Below are 20,578 nucleotides of genomic sequence, written 5' to 3' on the forward strand. Positions count from 1 at the left end.
AGAAGGACCGACTGAGTAAATAATAATACGAGGCAGGAGTGTAAATAAAGACAAGAGCAGGCAGTGTGTTTGTACTGGGCCCCCGGGGTGGAGGGGCCTGTAGAGAGAGCGGGCCCGTGTTCAAAGATAAATGACAAAAATATATTAGTTTCAAAATGATGCCATTTTTTTTTTACTTTATTTTTTAAAACTGTCAGCCATCTTAAACAAACCTGTGTTTTTCTATGTAAACTATAAAATCTATAAATACAAAAACTACTCAATTAAATGATTCATTTCTTTCTTTGATATTTTATGATATGCTGTGATGACTGCTGGGTAATACGTATGCTGAAGTTGTCCACTGTCAAGTCTTTGTGTCGAGACAATACATGCACTCGGCCCCGTCTCAGCTTCCTCAAGCCACTGATTAAAAATAATAAATCATACTAAATATACAAAACATAAATATAGTAATAACTAGTCCATACCCATTGGTAGCTTTGTCAGCTTCTACCTATGCCGATCCTCAATGCCTATGTGCAGTTTCAACTTTAGATATTGGTCCCTAGATTATGTTCACCCAGTTTCATGCAGATCGCTCAAACTTCCTAGGAAGAGATCCATTTGAAGCGTTTTTCAAAAAATTCAAAATGGCGGAAAATCTATATAAGCGGAAGTTATGGGTTCTTGAGGCAAATGTGTTCCTCATGAGGAGAGGCATCTCTGTGCAAAGTTTCATGTCTCTACGACATACGGGGCATGAGATATGCCCATTCAAAGTTTGACATTTCAATGGGTTGCTATAGCGCCCCCCTTTGGCCAATTGATGTAATATTGCTTCATTCACATCCTCCCATGACCCTCTGCCACTGTGCCAAATTTCACATGGATTGACCAAGTCAGTGAGGAGGAAAACGTGGAACACACATACACACACACACACAGAGTATTCGTCATTATATAGTAAAGATAAAATAAATTGAAATAAAATAATTTTAAATAAAGGACTAAAGAAAACACAACAAGGTACACTGTGATACAGAAGTTGCCAGTTATGCTGTGTTCATTTGCATATCTATGATATTGGAAAAAAAATACAACCGCACAAAGAATCTCAACTTTATTTTAGTTATTTTCAAACTTTTTACACAAACTTCCATCAACAAAACGGTTGAGTTTCAATTATGATAATAAAACGTTCGTTCAACCAAAAATAAATCACTAAAATGCTAAATAAAAGCTAATGAGACTGATGAACGATGCTGCTAACACACTCATGCAAACCAAAACAGCTACCTACCTGCCAACCTTTTAACTTTTATCACTGAAATTATTTGTTTAGGATTTCTTTCCCGTCTGTGAACAAACACCACAGAGTCTGGAGAACAATTTTTTTTGTTGTTTTTTATAAAACATACAAAGGTGCATACAAAGAAAATAGAAATCCGCTCAGGAACGAGCAACAGTTGAGGTTTGACAATCAATAACACAACACAGTAGCATCATACTGTCAAAGACTAAACACGTCACAAATATATACACTCACATCACATTTACACTGCTGTTAGAAACTTAATTTGATACCTGTAACATCTCTGTTCCCGACAGACACTGAGTGACATAAACCAGAGACACGTTAGCTAAAAGAACCGTTCAGGAAATAACAACTAAATACAAAAATCCTTAAATATATTTTAAAACAAAACAAAGTTATCTTTGTGAAACACTAATGCTGGCGTCAGTCTTTGGTTATGATTTTATGTTTCACAGTCAAAGACTAAACTGAAATATGACCATTATTGTTACAAACACACAGCCAACAGAAACACACGTGTTCCGAAAAACAACCAATGAAATGAGGAAAACAGAGTCAGCTGATGTCTCTGGAACATACACAGTCTGAAGGAAAGCAAAGAGAAGTCCTACCAGAGACTGTTTGGTTCAGTGCGCCCACACCTCATTGGCCCACAGATGATTGTGACGGAGCCACCATCGAGCAGAGGAAACGTCAAGCGTGAACACTTGATCCTGTGCCGAGTCAACGGCCGTGTAGTGAACAATGAGTTTGGGATTAGTGATACAAGCTGCAGAGAGGACGCGGCTGCTGGCCGTCAGATACTCGCTCTCACAGCTTTGAGTCCTTGAAGAGGAGGAAGGAGAACAATCATGACACACACATCACATCACGCAGACTGTGTTCTCACATGTTCACTTTGTTGACGAAGAGTTTTCACCAACAACCTTTTTTCCCCACAAAGAAAACGAGACAACGAGCTAAATATAGATTCTGATAATAAAAACCGAGACAAAATCTGTTTTATTTTTGTTGACGAGACCAAAATGTTCATGGTGGCCTGTCACACATTGAAAGCAGAGAACAGCCGTGATATCATGAACAACAGGCTGGTAAACTCCAGTAAATAGTCTGCACCAGGATGTTTGGGTTGGTGCGAGTTGTGAGCTGTAATTCAGCAGTAAATAATCAGCCGTGTGTGTCTGACTGTGGATGGTGGAGCTGCTCAATGGATTTGTGGAGTTTGTTAGTTGAAGCTGTGGCTGTTAGCAGCTAGCTCCGCTCACAGACTTCACAGCTTCACCCCGCAGGACTCCACTCAGTCCGGACTGGAGAAGGTTTGTGGGTTGATGGTGTTTGACAGGCAGGTAGGAGGCTCAGTTATCTGTGAGTGTAGCTGTGCTGTAAGTAAACAGGCTGAACTCAGATCAGTTTTCTCTGACAGAGATGAAAGTTTAGTTTGAATCACCAACTCTGTGAGAGGACACCAGTTTAAACCTCCAGACTAACATGTTGCACATGAAGAAACAAGTTATGTTTCTGCTTCTTAGCAGTCACATGGATAAGTCAGAGTTTACAATGAACCTGGGGACAAATCCTAGTTGTTGCACATTAGTTATTTGTTGAGAGCATAAATAGAGAGATGTTGAGCTTTTCAGATGATGATCAGTAAATGTGTGCTCGTAAATCAGCCCTTAAACCTGTCACACACTGCTGGAGACATGACACACACATTATTTTATACAACCTGTCGCCTTGAGTCTGATTTATGATCCATGAATTAACCTCACTGGGTTAGTTTGAAGATAAAGAACATATAGAAAACATCGTGACTAAAGTGTGACTAAACTAATAAACATTTTCGTCTCAAGATCTAACATAGCTGTCAGAATGAACCCTGGCTCTCACACACAAACACACACCTTACCTTTTCAGAGTGATGCTGAGAGTGGAAGTGCTGATGTCTGACCGGTGGATAATGTCGGTGGCGTTGACCGTTATGAACATCTCGTAGGTGAGAGCCAGCTCCACCTCCCCCAGCTGCCAGGGAACGATCAGCGCCATGAAACCAGGAGGAGCCGACACACCTGGGTAATAGCCCTCACTCAGAGAGTCTGAGGAGCATAGGTACAAACAACTGTTAGAAAGTCTTTGACTTGCTGGATATTTCTGCTTCTCCTAAGTTGTGTTTATAACCCGTATTAAAGGGGAACACCGCCTAAATTAATCATTCCAATATATAATTTCCACGGCCTTGGAACGTTCAATCAATATCTGAACGTGAGCGACGTTCTCTCAGATCTGAGAGAAATAACATGCATTCATTTCAAAAACTGGTGTAGTTCCCCTTCAATACAGGTGCAGCAGGTAATAAACCAAAGGTTTGTACTTACGTTTGAAGATTTCCCGTGCACGCAGCCAGATGTTATGGTTGCCCAGTTTTTGCAAAAGCATCTGCAGCAACTTTTGTTCAACTGCTAGTTTTTTAGAGAGCATGAAGTCCACCGTGTCTGAAGCTACGTTGAGAATCTGTCTGTCCTCAAACTCCTGCAGGTGAGCGTTTAACAGAGGAACATACCTGGAGACATCAACCAGATCTGAGGACAACAAAACAGACAGTTAGAAAACATCACACAGAGCGCTGCAGAGGGCCGACTGTCACGACTGGCCTTAAAGATTTTTACGCACACATCATTTAGTTTTACCTCAAAATGACCACATCTATCTGAGAACACTGCTGCTCTGATGCTGCTTGTTTTTTAATTGATAATGTTTGATGTTCCTAATTTGCTCACAGGGAAGCAACACTCATTACCACAGATCAAGGACTAAGCTGGCTGATTTCCCCGAGATGTGAGTCATTCAGACGTGACTCAAAATACTGTCTTCCGTGCACCTGTGCGTGACACTTTTAAAATGACATGCACCATTTTTTTTACCTGCACCCAAAGATTTGTTTGTCCGCATTTTCTATTATCATAGGAAAAGGGCAGTTGTCAGAGAATGCCACAGCAAACAAACACACCGTCTGCAGACAGTGAAGACTGTGAATTTTCCTAGTGGACTACTACTAATGAACCTTCATTAATATAGGCCTATATTTTATCTCCAAGTGCACGTCACACACTGAGCGAGCCGCCTGTTAATGACGCTGTGGGCTAATGGGCATGTAGCTACTTCCATGTTTCACATGATACGTCATGTTTGTAGTCGACCAATGAAGATGAGTTTACATATCACCTTGGGTTCGTCCTTCACCTTCTCAAAATGATCCCACACTTTGGATTTCCTGCCCGACATGTTATTAACTAGCCTGTGGAATAACCGCAGGTACCAGCCCTGGAGATTAACCTGACTCCTGTCTGACTGCTGAGCGTGGACACTTCCTGTGTCTGTCCTTTCAAAGTAAAGTCACACATGGTACAGTCATATAGGTTTGGATTTATTTTGACAAGGTGCAGCTCCGAGTAGAGTTTCATATTTGTTTTATTTATTTATCTTTTCCTGTGACTAAGCAACCAATAAAATCTTGCCGACTAATGACCTTTCTGGTCGACTGATGTTTGGTCGACTCTCAGGGGGCAGCTGTACATTTCACTGAGCATATCATATTTGATTTAAAGTGATAAAATAGGGATTCTTAAAATTATAAACGTAATGAAAAGATTTGTTCCTCTCACCGTCTGGTTCTTTGAGTCCAGGGAGATTACGGAGGATCTCCATCTTGTTTCTGTGAGAGGCTTTCTCAGCCAGACGTATCAACAATTGAGTCCTACTCTCCAGGTCAGCAGGCTTACACGGCCACCAGCGCGAACTCAGGAACCACTCGTTTTCTGAATTCACAGTTGTAAAAACAAAAGCAATCACTATTTGTCAAGGCACAGGAACACAGAGTGATCTGTTGCCGTAGAAACTGTACGACAACAACAGCCCAGCCTTTTAGATATTTCCTGTAGGGACGTTAGCACACAGAGTAAAAAGGAAACAGCAGAGGCACTTTATCAACCCGTACTGCCATTAGCATCAAGCTAGCAAAGAATGTTCTGTCTTCATAATGGAGGATATAAAGGAATCAAACTCACAGAAAGTGTCTGGGCCTTTACTCAGCACAGCTGCAGAGGCTACCAGCTGCATCTCAAACACACCACACCATTTAGCATTCTGGCTTTAGTTTGAATCTGCTCACGTTTGTCCTGTTAAATTTAAGCATTGCGCGCTGTCATTTCAAACTCAACACTTCCTGTATCTGTTTCAAATTAAAAGCCTCTTATCATTTCAGCTGAGAGAATCCCTTCATTTTTAAACAGGCTTTTATTGTGAAACATTTGCAGGAACTTCCTGTTGAGGATTCAGTGACTTACTTAATTTGCATGCGGTACTTCAAATGTAGCTCCGCCCATCTGGTGACACTTTTTATGTTACTACAACAACATTTCGGCTGAGACATGAACACACACAGTGACTGAAATAGTAGTAGTAATAATAAAAATAGGACAAAAATAATCGGATGACATCAGACACGTCGTGAAAGACGACCAGTGATGATTGGCCGTGGACCATCGTGTAGTCTGTCAGCGCCCAAACCCTGGTGAATGAGGTTATTATTTTGTCTCTAACAGAATACAGCTTTACTGCGCTGTGAGACTGAGTCTATGTGATAAACACTGAGATAACACACAGGTACATTCTGATGCATTAAGCCAATCATGGTTACCAATTTGGGTCAGAGCTGTTACCTCGGAGTGTGTTCAGAGCTCCGTCCACAGTGCCACTCAGGAAGAAGAGCTCAGCCGCCACGGTGATCAGGTAGCAGCGGGACGCTTTGTCCTCATTCCCAAACAAACCCTTCAGTGTTGAGTAGTTGACTTTGGAACAAGACAGCACCTGAACCACCCTGCGACCCTACACACACACACACACACACACACACAGAGCAGCATTAATGAACTCAAATTTTTGTTTTGGTTAAAATGTAAGAGAAAAGCTTATTTTCATTTAAACACAGGCATGATGGCTTGGTAAGCTCCCTTGAATCAGGACAGCCTCTGCTACAGACACACACATCATGTCCACAACAGTCCAGACTCAAGATGGCTGACAGGCCGTGACAGAAATCAGATAACAGGAGACAGAGGAGGCTTTATTTACCTTGGCCCATTGATGTGTTTTGTGGTATCTCAACATCAGAGAGACTCCGATTCTGCCTAAAAAACTCATCTGGCTGTCCTCACCTTCACTCTGACACACTACAAATCAGAACATTCACATCATCAGAAATCATTATGAGATGTTTTGGGAAATCAGTGATGATCACAAAACAAATACAACTTTTTTTTCTGAATCTACAGTTGAGGTTCCACCTGACTCAGCGAAGGCAGCAAAGGGCAGTGACAGCTTGTCCTTGCTCTCAGACAGGAGAGCTATAGCAATGCGACCACTGATTCGCCCCACTTGGTTGGGATGTTTGTTGGATTTGCAGATGGACCTGAAGACCTGACCCATCCGCCTCCAGTCCTCCTGCTTGGTACACAGCTGACAGGAAACACAAACACAGGAGAGAATGAACACACAATCAGATCAGCCCTGGACAAGTTGATAATGGTGGAAGAAGTTTTCATATCCTTAAAGTACTAACACCTCAGGCTGCACCAAAGAATGTAACCTCCTCCATTTCACGCTGCACCATGCATCTCTACGTTTTATTCCAAATGCACAGTCTCTGACTCACAGCAAATCTTCTAGAAGCAAAATATAAATAAAATTGTGCCAAAAGTTTTTGCTCACAAGTAAATCAACACTGCTTTTACTTTCACACTGTGCTCCATTATCGCTAACTAACATATCTCTGCACCAAAATAAGACTTAAAATATGACTCATCTGCACCTGAATTCACCAAATCTCCTCTGGCTAATTCTCTGCTATATATATATATATATATATATATATATATATATATATATATATATATTTTTAATAGCGGTCACAGTACCATGATGCACTGCAGCATTTCTCTTATGAGTATTTGAGCTGACGCTGGACAAGGATGGAGATTAACGGTTTCAGTACGGTATCATTAGCAATGTTGTTCATGCATTCATCAGACTGTTTCATCAGGTGGTTTAACAAGTTCACTGTGACGCTTTGCAGCACAGACATGTCTCATGATCGCTTTGCATATGATCTGCTCTCTACGTCCCAACAACAGACGGTTACGGTTGATGACGGATGATTTTCATTTCTGCAGTCACAACATTCAGTAAAGTTTTTCACAGGGTGCTGCAGCAAGGTGCACGCTTAGTGGAGACTGCTGGTAGTTTAGGAAGCGCTCCATCTGATATGCACACAGAGTGGAGCCTAATTTTAGATCAATACAGAGCACCTCTGGTCAAATACAGAATTTACACAAACTCTTTCATTCCATTATCCAGTGTAAACAAGGCCAGATAGACTGTCACAATTATATTCTATGGTGTCTGTCTGTGAGCCTCTAACCTTGCGCATGTTTCTATCATCGTGTGACAGACAGAGTTTTTTGAATCTTGAATCAAAGTCAGTCACGTTCACTTGATTGTGGGAAGGCAAAATCCTGATTAATACTAGATTAATCACATCTAACACAGAAAACTGAAAATAAAAATAATCTGAAAAGTCACAAATATAGTGGAGTAAAAAGTATAACGTTGCATAAAAGGAAAATACTCACGTACAAGTATCTTGAATTTGTACTTATGTACAGCACTTGAGTCAAAGTACTTAGTTACATTCCACCACTGCTGCAGAGAAGAACTAACCTCTATTTCCACGATTGAGTGGGCAAAATTCAGGTACTCTGCGAAGGGCTCACTACTGGATAACCTTTGTTAAAGAAGATAAAAACAGTGATTAGTTTGGCATCAAAAACACACAGTGATGGTCAGAGATCAGTAACTCACAGACTGAAACACTGTCTAGAATGTTACCATACTGATGAGTGGCTTCATTTACATGTTGAAAGTTCAAAGCTGTCAAGTAGATTCATAAACTCAGCAGCTGATGAGTCATTATTTTGTTGATATGAATGTTCAGGTCTCCAGTCAAGATTAATCCATCATGTCCAGTGATACTTAGTAAGATCAGCTCCTGGAGCAATACTGATGATTATTTTGGTGGCCGATTTAATGTAATGTTGAGCACTGATAACACTGCTTTGAGCTCAAGGCATTCTACCTCAGAAACAAGGCTAAATTTCTCTAGCATTTCTAAATGAAAAAGATGCAAATAAATGTATTCACGCTTTTATCTCAAGCCGACTCAACAACTGTAACACACTTTTTACTGGCCTCCCAAAAAACACCACTGAGAGACTTCAGCTCATTCAAAACTCTGCAGCTCAGCTATGAATCAGAACCAAGAGGAGAGAGCACATCAGGCCAGCTGCTCATTTAACATTTGATTTTAAGCTCCTCCTCCTTGTATACAAAGCCCTACATGGGCTGGGACCAAACTACATCACTAACTCCCTTGTTAGCTATTTGCCTCCAAGAACACTGCGATCATCTGCTGCTGGTTTATTGGAAGAAAATCACAGATGCAGCCTTTGTCAGTGACGCCCCAAAGCTATGAACATACTACCTACAGATATCAGAAAAGCTGCTCGCTAAATGTTCTTAAAAGAAAGCTAAAAACGTATCTGTTCACTTTAGATTTTAACTCGCTCTGACATCCTCATACAGCTCTGACACTCTCTTTTTCCCACAACATTTCAGAAAGAAGAGTCATAAATAGGTGTGGATGATACATTTTAAAGAGCACTGTGAGTTGAAGTTGCTCTTACTTGTGGTTAGGAGACACTGAAGCGACTGAGTTTGAATGAAGTGTCCGCTGGAACTCAGGAGTGTTTTTCACATATTCGAGGCAGTCCGAGCTCAGCGCCAGACCTGCACTGGCCATCTGTCAACATACATGCACAATAAGGTCTCCCACATACACAGAAAAACACACATCCTACTGCCCTACGGTGAGTTGAGTGTGTAGGCATCGAGATACCTTGAATGTGAGCTGCATGAGTTCAGGTACAAATCCCATGAGACCCTTTTCTCTCACTGTATTAAAGAGGGCCAACAGGAACTCATGGCCAGGCTAGTGGGGCAGCAGGAGAGGAAAAAGGTCAACATCTATTTTTATGCCCATAGCGGTGATGAGTAATTTAAATAACACCAGTGAGATCTTTTCTGCCTGTGCAAAATACAACGTGCACTGCCCTCCACTGGACAGCAACATGTACTGCAGCATGATGGATGAGAAGCACACTGACCAAAACCTTGTGGGCCAAGCTGACGCTGAGGACTGAGAAGACATCAGACACCATGCCGGCTTTGAGCAGAGCTCCGAGGAGTGACAGATACACCGGCATGGAGAAATACACTCCTGGTGGGTTGTTCTGGTAGTAGCCTGTAAACATGGCTCCTGGAAACAGAAGGAGACAGTCACTCATATAAAGACACCCGTGGAGTCAGACAGATGATGCAACAAAGTAGAGAAAGGTTAAACAGGGTGGTTAGGGGACAGAGATGCTTGCTCAGGAGTAACATTTATACTGTATAAAAATGCGTCCATTCAGGGTTCAGTTGAAGGATAAGTTGAACACTCACCTGCTTTCTGAAGGCACACTGGGTTTTTGGTGAAGCGTGTCACAGTTTCAACACACAGCTGAAAGAGGGGAAAAGTACAGTGACTCCACCGTTCTGAAATGAAGTGTGGAACTGCAGTCGAGGTGCAGCAGAGGGTGATGTTGCCTCTGATCAACAGCCACCTGAGAGCTTTAGCATGACGAACTGCACACATCAGTTTTATTACTGACATAAAAATCAAAAATCAACTGTCGACTCAATCGACTTTACTCGATCAAGGAAAAGGTACGGCACATCCACACGCTGCTGGAAAGCTGAGAACATACTACACACACTCACCTTCTCGTCCCCCTCCAAAGGCACGTGCTGGAAGCGACACATTTTGAACCCACAGGACATGGACTCACTGAAGTACTGCCGGCAGTACTGAGGGTTCAGAGGAGAGAAGCGGCTACATTACTCTAATCAAAATTAAACACATTGTGTCTGCAGCAGGAGAATATGCAACAAGTCTTGATTAAACACCGTCTTCGTAAAACAGCCACTGATTTTCTGCCTCTAGATGAAACTAGATGATGTTAAACACGGTGATCAATTTCATTTATACTCAATGCTACATAATGTGTTCTAAATCCTTTTTTTATGTTGGAAAAATTCTAAATAAAGTCATAAAATGATTTCTAATTTGATAACAGAAAGACCAGAGATGATATCAGGCATATGAGCTACATCCAGCCAGACTGCAGTCTTTAATGTACATCAAAATTAACTGTGGTGCTCGAAACCTTTTGCACAATAATCATTTACTATATTATTTTTATAATTAACACATAACAGCAAATGAAGTGCAATAATGTTGTTTTTACATTTGCTTTTTATGCCTGGTGTTAAGTTACAGAGATCCCAGCTTGCATTTCTTTCACATTTGTTTCTGTTAACACAATTTTTCACTCTCTTTAGTATTTTTCAGCCTGGGCCCTATTTCCCCATGCGTATGTGCGCGTTTGATCCACAGGTACAACTTGTTTTAAAACTGGTTCAGTATTGAGGGAGGCGGATGCAGCTGTGAAATGAGCTGAAACAGTAACGGGGGCAAATGCGTCCCGTATAAGTTTGCGCATTAAAAGTGCTTTTTATCGCCACTGACCAGTTCAGATCGACAAGCAAAGTTCTCGTGAGATGACGTCACAGCCCACAGGAAATGAAGGGTAAGGGAAACGCTTAGTATGCTATCTACAGAGATAGCACTGGTGATCTGAACTGGTCAGTGGCGAAAAAAAGCACTTTTAATGCCCAAACTTATACGGGATGCATTTGCCCCCATATCTACCATTTTAGCTCGTTTCGCGGCTGCCGGCTGCATCCGCCTCCCTCAATACTGAACCAATTTTAAAACGAGTTGTACCTATGAATCATATGCACACATACACATGGGGAAATAGGGCCCAGGTTGAAAAATACCTAAGTTATCCTTTAAATATTGTTTCAAATTTGGAAATTACTTTTGACATCAGCAGGAGGAGAGCTAGTGAACGTTAGCTGCCAGCAGCCAGTGGATGGAACTTACAGCTAACGTTCCCTGGGATAAGATAAACTGTAACGTCTAACAGGGGCTGTTCTTTATTTAATGCAAAACTTACATCGTTAGATTTCTGGTGCCTCAAAACTGTCGTACTTGATGGGTTTGTGATCCACGACCCTGAGGGGAGAGCAGAGGAGCAAAACATCAGTCACACACAGCAGATCACATTTTTATCCGCAATGACCAGTACTGGACTCAGCGCTTTGGTTGGTGATTAAATAAAAAAGACAAGTGGAGTAATCTATGATTTAACAACTTTTAAGGCTTCATATTTATGGGATTGCAGACATCCTGAGGCTCCAACTGCAGATTCACAATGTGCAAACTTACTAACCAGTGTAAATGCTGTGAATATCTGACAACACTCATATACTGTACGTTAGAGAATACTAAATCAAAGCATATGGTCAACTTGCTTGAGCCTCCACAGTGTGCCGTCATGCGTGCATTTAGCTCCGTTTCCACAAAGCAGTACGATTCAGTTCAGTTCAGTTCAGTTCAGTACGCTTTTTCTGTCTCCACAGTGAAAAGTTGTGGATGGTCCCAACAGAAGCGTTCCTTAGCGTCCCCATGTTTGGTCCCCCCTCTGTTGGGGTACCTAGCACACAGATCTGGTACTAAAAGGTGGAGCTAGAAACCCTGCAGTCTGATTGGTCAGTAGAGGACGCTCACTCTGGTTTCATGTAACCTCTGTTCATACATCAGTAAACTACAACTATAAAATGAAAGAGAAAAAAATAACTTCATTCACTGGGCCGACTGCCGGCAACTTTTAAGGTGGAACGTTAACTTGTAATGTTACTCAATGCATGAGTTGATGACGTGAATCCATCAGCACACCTTAAATTTCACTGTGACAACTTTGACCATCACTTTAGTTTTTATATGACACACACTTTTAGTAATGACTTTAAAAATATAGATGAATTTGGAGCGGATTATGTGAAGGTCATATATTCTAATCCTCACTTCCTGTGGGCTACAGCAACACTAAACCCCTGAGCTTGCCTGAGAAGGACTAAATGCACAAAGCTGCTATTTTTAAATATCCCATGGAGAGAGACTCTCACTGCAGCCTGTTCTATTTTGTTGTGAAAATGTGGGCGTGCAGCCTCGTTCTGTGGACGATAAACCAGGTGCAGACTTCCATCTGTGTCACCGCTGATGAGGAAATACAGCGAGTGCTGGACGGAGCAGTGAGTGACAACAACCCCGCCCACATTTAAGAGGACTGTCTGAACACACCGAGGGTCTAGGTACCATGTCTGAAGGCTTACTGCTGGTTCCAAAGGTGCTGGACTGAAAGGGTTTGGTGGAAATTAAAAAGCTAATGACCTCAGTATTATGACTCAGCTCTTCATGTGACACAGGTAAAAATGTTCCCTCACCATGTCTTGCGCTCTTCAGTGGAGGGGTGTGGCTGTGCAGGGAGTTCACAGTCGGGATGGGCTGGCTGCAGCTACAGGACATAAACACAGTGATTATCAGGACGCTGACGGGTAAACTGGGCCGAAGAGATGTTTCTTCATGTGACGTGTGCAAACAGTTACCTCTCCAGGACTTTGTCTACAGGATTGTTGTTGACGTCAGACTGGCCCTGTTCAAAAACACAAACAAATTTAACATGATCAAGTGAACGGTCAAGACTATGTGTTAAACACTGCGAGTGTCCATGAGGCCGTTACTTCAGCCATAATGTCTGATCTTGATGCAGTCGACCTGATGTAACTGTGGCAGGACAGGAAGTTCCTTTAAGTCCTATGTGGATTTACCTGTGGTAGGTACCTACCTCTCTTGTTTTTTATTTATTTTGAGAACTGCATTTATTTTTTTGGTAATGTTAGTGAGCAATATGCTCTGTTTTCATTCTGGACTTTAACACTGGGAGATTGTTTCTGTAGGAGAGACCGTGTTTATGTCCGGTGCTTTGCAGTAAAGTCTTAACAGAGTCCTGGGTGGTCCTTGTCCACTACACGACACAGTCCCACTACATTACCATGTATTTGGTTTGCGTCTCTGTGGCAGCCCACGTGTTGCTTTCTGTTTTGGGAGGGCTGATGCTACACTGAGGTCTCCACGGCCTGCTGTTGCTCTTCTCTGTAAAATACACACAAAATAATACAATCACAGGATGATCTTCAGGTTAAACTGAACACATTCAGCACCAGTGGTTCACCACCTTTTTGGTGTCAAGGAACCTAAATTGACGTACGCAAGATTCTGCTTCAGGTCCTCCACTTGAAAACATTTTGGTTATTAGATTAAGATCACAGCTCTACAGTCATCAACTTCAGTTGAGATAAAGGAAAACCTGTGATCAGAACAGTCATTCTTATGACTCTTAAGCCTAGTTCACATTACACGGTTTTCACAGCGATTTTGATGTCGCAGAGGATCTTGAGAGCCACCTTGGGTCGGAGGTGAGTCGGCAGATAGTCTGCCACAACGAGTCCTCATGTGTGAACAAGCCTACGAGCAAGTCGCCCCCTCGTCTGTGACTGGGACTGGATATCTGGCATGCTAGAAAACTGGAGAAGTCTGACACGACTGACAAAGAGCATCAGCCAATGATAGGTAGCAGCATGCAGGAGCACGGAAGAAATGTGAAGAGAACAAGCTGCAGGATTGCCAGGTCTGCTTATTAGCCGCAACTTTGGGCTTGTTTTTTGTAAAATTGCTTACAAATATTGGTAGTCGCGGGTTGCGGTTTTTTGGGCTTGTTTCTAGAGTGGAGTTGCTTATTTGGGCTTGCTCTCTAAACGTCGCCTTTCTCTCTATATACCCGTCGCTTCTTTTGGGCTTGTTTCCATAGCCCTGGTTGCTTGTTTCTCTCCCAAGATCTGGCAACACTGACAAGCCGGCAAGCAACAACAACAATGGCGGCGTCCACGGGATCACTCCCGCTGACAGAAACACACATCGCCAGGTATGAACACTCAAAAGATTGCGATGGTCTCCGTGACGCAAAATCAGGGTGAAAATCGTGTAATGTGAACTAGGCTTAAGACACACTGAGCTCACTTGTATAGAGAAGTAAATAGTGATATAATTATTATTATAATTATAAAATATTATATATAATATTTTTTATACATCAGTTGTGTAATTCATGAATGGACATTAGTTTGCAAGCAGACTTAAACATCAGGAATATTGTGTGTGTGTGTGTGTTTATAACTTCTATAATTTAAAATGACTCATCATTGCTCAGTTTGTGTTTTCTGTCTGGTGTGCTGGCCATACCTGTGATATCAGGACAGTCACAGAGAAAATTAATCTTAACTGTGGACAGGCTGAAACACAAAAAGTACAGCAGTCATTTGTAACGGACAACACAACTGTAAGTAACTGTGACTGTGAGGAGATGCTGTCAAATGTAAGAGCTTACCTCTGTTTAAATTCCGGTGACGCTCCGTCTTTCCTTGGCAGCAGTGTTTTCACCTCTGCGATAGGTCTGGTTTTCTCTGTCGCCCTGGTGGGACCCAGTTTCAGCAGACTTTGCTGGGGTATGTTTTCAAACAGCTTTGGGTCATCCTGGATCACATCGACAAGGAGGATATCCTGTTTGTAAGCTGAGAACTCATCCAAAATATCACCAGCTGAATCTGCATCAGACCAGTCCGTTTTACTGCCTTGTGTTTCAGATGGACTCGACCCCTCTGCTCCAGTAGAACGTGGCTGTCCCTCATCACTGAAGGCTCCACCATCATCTTCATCACTGTCAGGAGAAGAGCAGGGTTCTTTCAGAGCACCCGACGCTAGAGTTGCCTTTATTTTAGGGTCACACGGAACTTCCACATCATTTTCATAGTCAGTTTCATCCTGGCTTTCCTCTTCCTTACCATCATCTTCATCGGTGCTTGAAGAAGACTGAGTTTTTCCTAAAGTAGTTTTAAAACTTGTTGAGTCTTTTTCTAATTCTTCACTGCCAAGCTCAAGATAATCGTTGGAGTTTACATTATCAGCATTAACAATCGGTGGCGTGTCACATCCAGGTAATGTTTTGTGTTTGGTGTAGTCGTTGTCTTCCTCCCCCTCCTCTTCATCTGAACTGTCTGAGGGCAGGCAGCGTGTCCATGAGCACCTTTGTGGTGAGGCGACAGGAGAGAGCAGCGATGGCACCCTGAACTCACTTGGGTCTATTTCTGAGAGTCGTCCTTCATCATTCTCGTGTACGACTTGGGGGAGGAGAAGGGAGGAGTTGCATGAATCAAAGGAGTCCGAGTTGTGTGGAGAAGCAGAAGATGGAGACCAAGTCATTTGGGTTTCGTCACAGTGGAGCAATGTTTGTCCAATATCTTTGACCACACATCTGGGTGAGGAGGATGACGATAACGCACTGGCAGATGAAGGTAGGAGAGAGGACGGTGTGGCTGAGAGGCAGCTCAAACTACCATGTGTGAATGGAGACGACACTAAAGACAAAGTAGTGGCAGTGTCCCACTCAGCCAGGCCAAGTACTGAGGGGGGAGGGGTGGATGTAGAGCTGTCGGTTTCAGGTCCATTCGCTGGTGAAGATGAGGCCGAGAACGTGTCGGTGCCAGCCTCTCCTCCACGCTGACATGGGCTGGACAGGGTAGCTGCATCTGAGGGATGACTGGCTAACGATTCTGCAGCCTCCATTAAGGGAGGTGCAAACTCCAACGAGTATGACGACATGTCACAACATCTTTTTGCATTTCTCTCTGCTAAAATGTTTTCTCCACCCTCTTCTTGCTTCTCTTCGATTTGATGAGAAACCTGGTGGGCTGTGCCTGAGGAGGCATCTGTAGGTGCAGCTGAGGGCGTGTCACTGGCTCGGCTGCTGGATGAACATGGCTGATTTTGATTTAATGAAGAGTGGCTGTTATCTCCAGCTGATGGATCAATAGGATCTGCTGTTCGTTTCCAGCCTGTGTTAGACCAGGGCCAGGACATGTATGTGCGTGCACAAGAACAAAAATCTTTTCTAAAATAGGCCCTCACTCTCTGGCAGGTGAATGACTCCGGTTCATCCACGTCCTCGTCGCTACCCTGGCAGGACAGTTCAGATGATGTTTGTGCTGCATCCATTTTTGTGGGATCGTCTATCTCACCGCACGGCTCCTTGTGGACACAGTTTTCTGTCACAGCTGAGCCAGAAGAGCTGCTGCCCTCAGCTGCTTGCTGTGAACATGAGTGCATGCCATCAGACGTCCGAAGGTACGTTAGCTCATTGTCTCTAGCATCAGTTTTTGCTGGGTCTTTGTGACTATTGCTTTCTAGATCTGGAGCGGATGGCAAAATCCCACCTTTTACACTATACACAAGCTTCATTCTTTTGTCTCTGTGAATCTCCACTCCTACTGGGTGATATCCTGGCCCGGGATCCTCCTCAATGTCTCTGTCCCGCACGCCAGTCCTGCAATCCACATTTTTCGTACATTCACCTAGTAAGAAAGAAGCAGACAAGGTTGCAGAGCCTTCACTGGTGCAACTCTTGGGGAAAACGCATGTGGTGTGAGTGAATAACATCTGTGCGTTCGCTCAGGTGTCTCTGGTGTCTCTGGTGTTCAGTCAGACTATGAGACTTACAGACACTCCTCTCAGACTGAACTCTGCATGAGCACTTTTCTCACTTTCATGTTGGCCTAAACAACCAGGATAAAACCAACATCCACCTTTCATGTCCTGTTTGAAGCAATGCACAACATCTGGAAGCACATCACCACAATTGTGACTAAAAACATCATATTTGTGGGCTACCTTGCAAAGTGTCACCTTCGGGTACTAATACCATTACACCATGCGAAGTGATCTGCTTCAACATGGAGCCTACGAAGTACCCTACGCCGTAGCCTGACGTGCACCTCCCCAGAGATGTAACTACACGTCACAGTGACGCAGACCTCCTGTCTGTCTCTGTGAGCTGAAACCATTTCCCTCAGTGGAAACAAAGCTTTGATTTACTTTAATTTCACAGATAAGAAACAATAAATTGTGAAGACAATAAAGCCTCCACTAAAATAGCATTTTAAGTCTTGTGTGTGATTTATCCTGGCTTCATATGAGCAGAGGAAATCTCTGCTAGCTGCTAGGCTAATTTATACAATGTAAAATGCCATAGGCTTGTGCTAATAACGTTAGCATGTTGTATTTGTGGGGAAAATGTGTCCAGATAAAGACAAGTGTTTGTCTGTGAATGCTGCGAGTTATAGTGAAGCTGATTTGTGTTTGAAACTGTCTCTATTAAACCATGTTTAATGTGTGTTTAATGTGTGTTTAATTTGTGTTCAATCATTAACCTTTACAGCACTTCACAGAAACCTCAGCTGCCGACTAGTGTTTTGGAGGTGTAACTGCAGAGTGACACAAGCTATGTTTCCATCCAAACGTGATTTGAATCATTGGGAAATGCGCATTAAAAGAAATACGAATCCTGTGTGTTTCCATTAAATCTACGGACTTTGGTGAAAACTACAAACTTGCGCGAGTTTTCCGCAGAACCGGCAACAAAACAAGTCTTGCATTCTTCTTCTTCTACGTTTTCTGGCGGTTGGCAACCAGCTTGTAAATGCATTACCGCCTTCCCAACCCGGAGTGTGGATATCACCATGGAGAGAGGTGCGCTACGTCAGACTTAATTCAAACATAACTGTTTCCATCCCCCGTTTTGCGAATCAACATTTTTTCGAATCAACCAAAACCCAGCTAAAGCGAGCGTATTTTAGTTTGTGCAAATCTGGAGGTTTTAATTCGAATTTTGGCGTTTCCATCATAATTTTCCGATGTAATACTTCTAGATGCGCATCTACACAGGCTGGTGGAAACATGGCTACAGACACACCACCACACAAGTATCTGCCTTAACCTCCTGAGATCCTGTGGCCTTGTATGAAATGGACCTTATACTTAATTGTATGTATCTCAGACCTGCTGTCCTCGTTTGTGGACACTTTTTTGTGCCATCTAGTGGCAGTAAGACCACAATACATTAATCCATGTAAAAACAAGATGGCAGCCATCTCTGCCAAGTCAGTCTGCTGCTGATCCTGATACAAGTGGACAAGGTCCAGAACCTGATCACATTTTAATTAAGGTTGAAACTTGTTTATTTATGATTAATAATGTTTGTAGTTTGGTATGGCAACAAATTTGACCAATTTTAGCAACAGTAACAGTGGCACTGTTAATTGGGAGGTAAGTTACTGTTTGAAGACAGTGGAACATGGCAGCTCATGTGAGTGTCCTGTTGGGCTTCTCTCACTGCTGCTAGCTGCAAGTTAGCATCATATTTATTCAGTGTAAAAACATCTAAGGTCAGTGAATATCATTTGATATTGTAATTAACATAAACACCATCTGAAATGTTCCCATATCCACTGACAAAAAACACTTTCAGGTCAGTGACAGGATTTAGCCGCGCCGTTAGCATCTTAGCTAACATTAAGCTAACAGCTTTTACCTCCAAAAACACCCTGAATTAAAACACTTCAGCTCGAGTCCAGTGTCAGATACTTAACACGCTTACTGTTAGTGAACTAACCAACCAAACAACACAGCTAAGGTTCACCTTACCGGAGAGTATCGACCGTGTTCCCGGTTGTGGTGTCTGTGCAGCAGCAGGCTGAGGATCAGTGGCCTTCACTGTGCTCCTTCCCTCCCTGCTCCTGTCCACGCTGCCGCCGGACACACCAGCGTGCACACTAACGTTACACGTCCTAGATCTGCCCACACTAGACCCTGCACCGACCTGCGTCTGGCTCTTTGCAGCCCCGCTAACGGCACCTAACGTCATGTGATAAGACATGTTGCCCCGGGGTTTAACGGGTTCGACCCTCCACCGGACTTCCGTCCCTTTAAGCAGCGCGCCGTCTGCAGCGCTGAGGCAACATGTGGACCTGAGTCTGAGGCTGCGGAGCCTCCTGAGCCGGTCACACCTGGACTTGCTCCTGGTGTTTGGTTTGTTCTGGTGATACTTGCCTCTAGTGATCGGCTCCTGCTGTTTCATCTCCACACTACAGCCTCCACTTCTCCGCTTCGTCCTCTCCGTACCTGTCCCCGTCTCCGGCTGACCTTCAGCGGGTCTCACGGTCCTATCGCTCCCAGTCTCCGGCTCCCTGTCAGCGGGGTTACCGGTGGTTTCGGTCCCGTTTCCCGGGCCCACTCGGTCTGTTTTGGACCTATGGACGGGGTCATGGTCGGGTTCATGGCCGCTGGAGACGGAGGCCGAGGTTTTTTTCACCGACTGCAGCTTCCGTCTCCGCGGCCCCAACTTTAGTCCAACAATGTCCCTTAACGCGGCTCGGTTAAGTTTGACCCTGTTAGAGGACGGTAACATGCTGACAGGTAAAATAAAGACGACATGAAGTTAGACAATAATAATTTCTTAACCGAGTTACCATTAAAGCGCTTTCTGGTAAATTTATAACAATTAAATCTGCGCAACGACTTCAAACCTAGTCCGAGCCCGAGCTCACCTGTCCCTGCTGCTCATACATATAAACTACACGTTGACGCAAGGTGTGCGCCGCACTCTGCGCATGCGCAAGGCGTTAAAATAAGTGTATATTTCTCAGCTATTTTTTAACAGATGGAAGAATGGTTTAATCCCCGTAATGTCTCTCCGTGAACAGCACAACTTTTGTTTTATTTTGGCTGTTTATACAAAATAAATTATCCAATTATGTGTTACATTTTTTGTGTGTGTGTACGTGTGTGTGCTTTTGTGTGTGTTTGCGTAGTAAACAAGCAGACATTATGAATTATGCCACCTACAGTTAAATTTAGAGTGACACGTGGTGATGGATTATCACAGACTGGTATATGTCAAAGTTTTGTCAAAAATAGTTTTGAAACCATTTCAATTAGTTTTTTTAATGGCAGTAAATAATCACACCTGTTGTCTGTTTGGGTCAGATTGACCCGTTTTGATGTGGCTGTTTATAAAGCATAAAGAATTAATTATTACTCAATTATGTGGTTAATTTTTTTTAACACTTCTTTTTGGATTTCATAGTCAATAAACCTAATTTAATTAACCAATAACACCTGTTGTCCTCCAGGGTCAAATTGACTCGGTTTGGTTAATTTATTATTATCCAATTATGTGTTTCTTTTTTTTAAGGTCAACTTCATTTCAACTCATTACC

The 20,578-nt window shown here is 43.0% G+C and overlaps 1 protein-coding gene across 1 annotated transcript; it reads right to left on the reverse strand.

Annotated features, from left to right (window-relative positions):
• Positions 1 to 1,095: 1,095 nt before the first annotated feature.
• On the reverse strand, positions 1,096 to 19,901 carry topaz1 (testis and ovary specific TOPAZ 1). The gene is made up of 20 exons (XM_078175898.1): positions 19,005 to 19,901; positions 14,857 to 16,876; positions 14,712 to 14,761; positions 13,465 to 13,565; positions 13,019 to 13,065; positions 12,857 to 12,927; positions 11,527 to 11,585; positions 10,226 to 10,312; positions 9,908 to 9,965; positions 9,571 to 9,722; positions 9,303 to 9,395; positions 9,091 to 9,206; positions 8,069 to 8,132; positions 6,637 to 6,808; positions 6,425 to 6,522; positions 6,013 to 6,178; positions 4,957 to 5,109; positions 3,670 to 3,873; positions 3,204 to 3,390; positions 1,096 to 2,122 (listed from the first exon to the last, which is right to left on the reverse strand). Exons 1-20 carry the CDS (start codon positions 19,765 to 19,767, stop codon positions 1,924 to 1,926), a joined length of 4,860 nt encoding a protein of 1,619 aa, XP_078032024.1. The 5' UTR covers positions 19,768 to 19,901; the 3' UTR covers positions 1,096 to 1,923.
• Positions 19,902 to 20,578: the final 677 nt, after the last annotated feature.

The sequence above is a fragment of the Epinephelus lanceolatus genome, chromosome 16 (genome assembly GCF_041903045.1).
Source record: "Epinephelus lanceolatus isolate andai-2023 chromosome 16, ASM4190304v1, whole genome shotgun sequence".
NCBI classification, from domain to species: Eukaryota; Metazoa; Chordata; class Actinopteri; order Perciformes; family Serranidae; genus Epinephelus; species Epinephelus lanceolatus.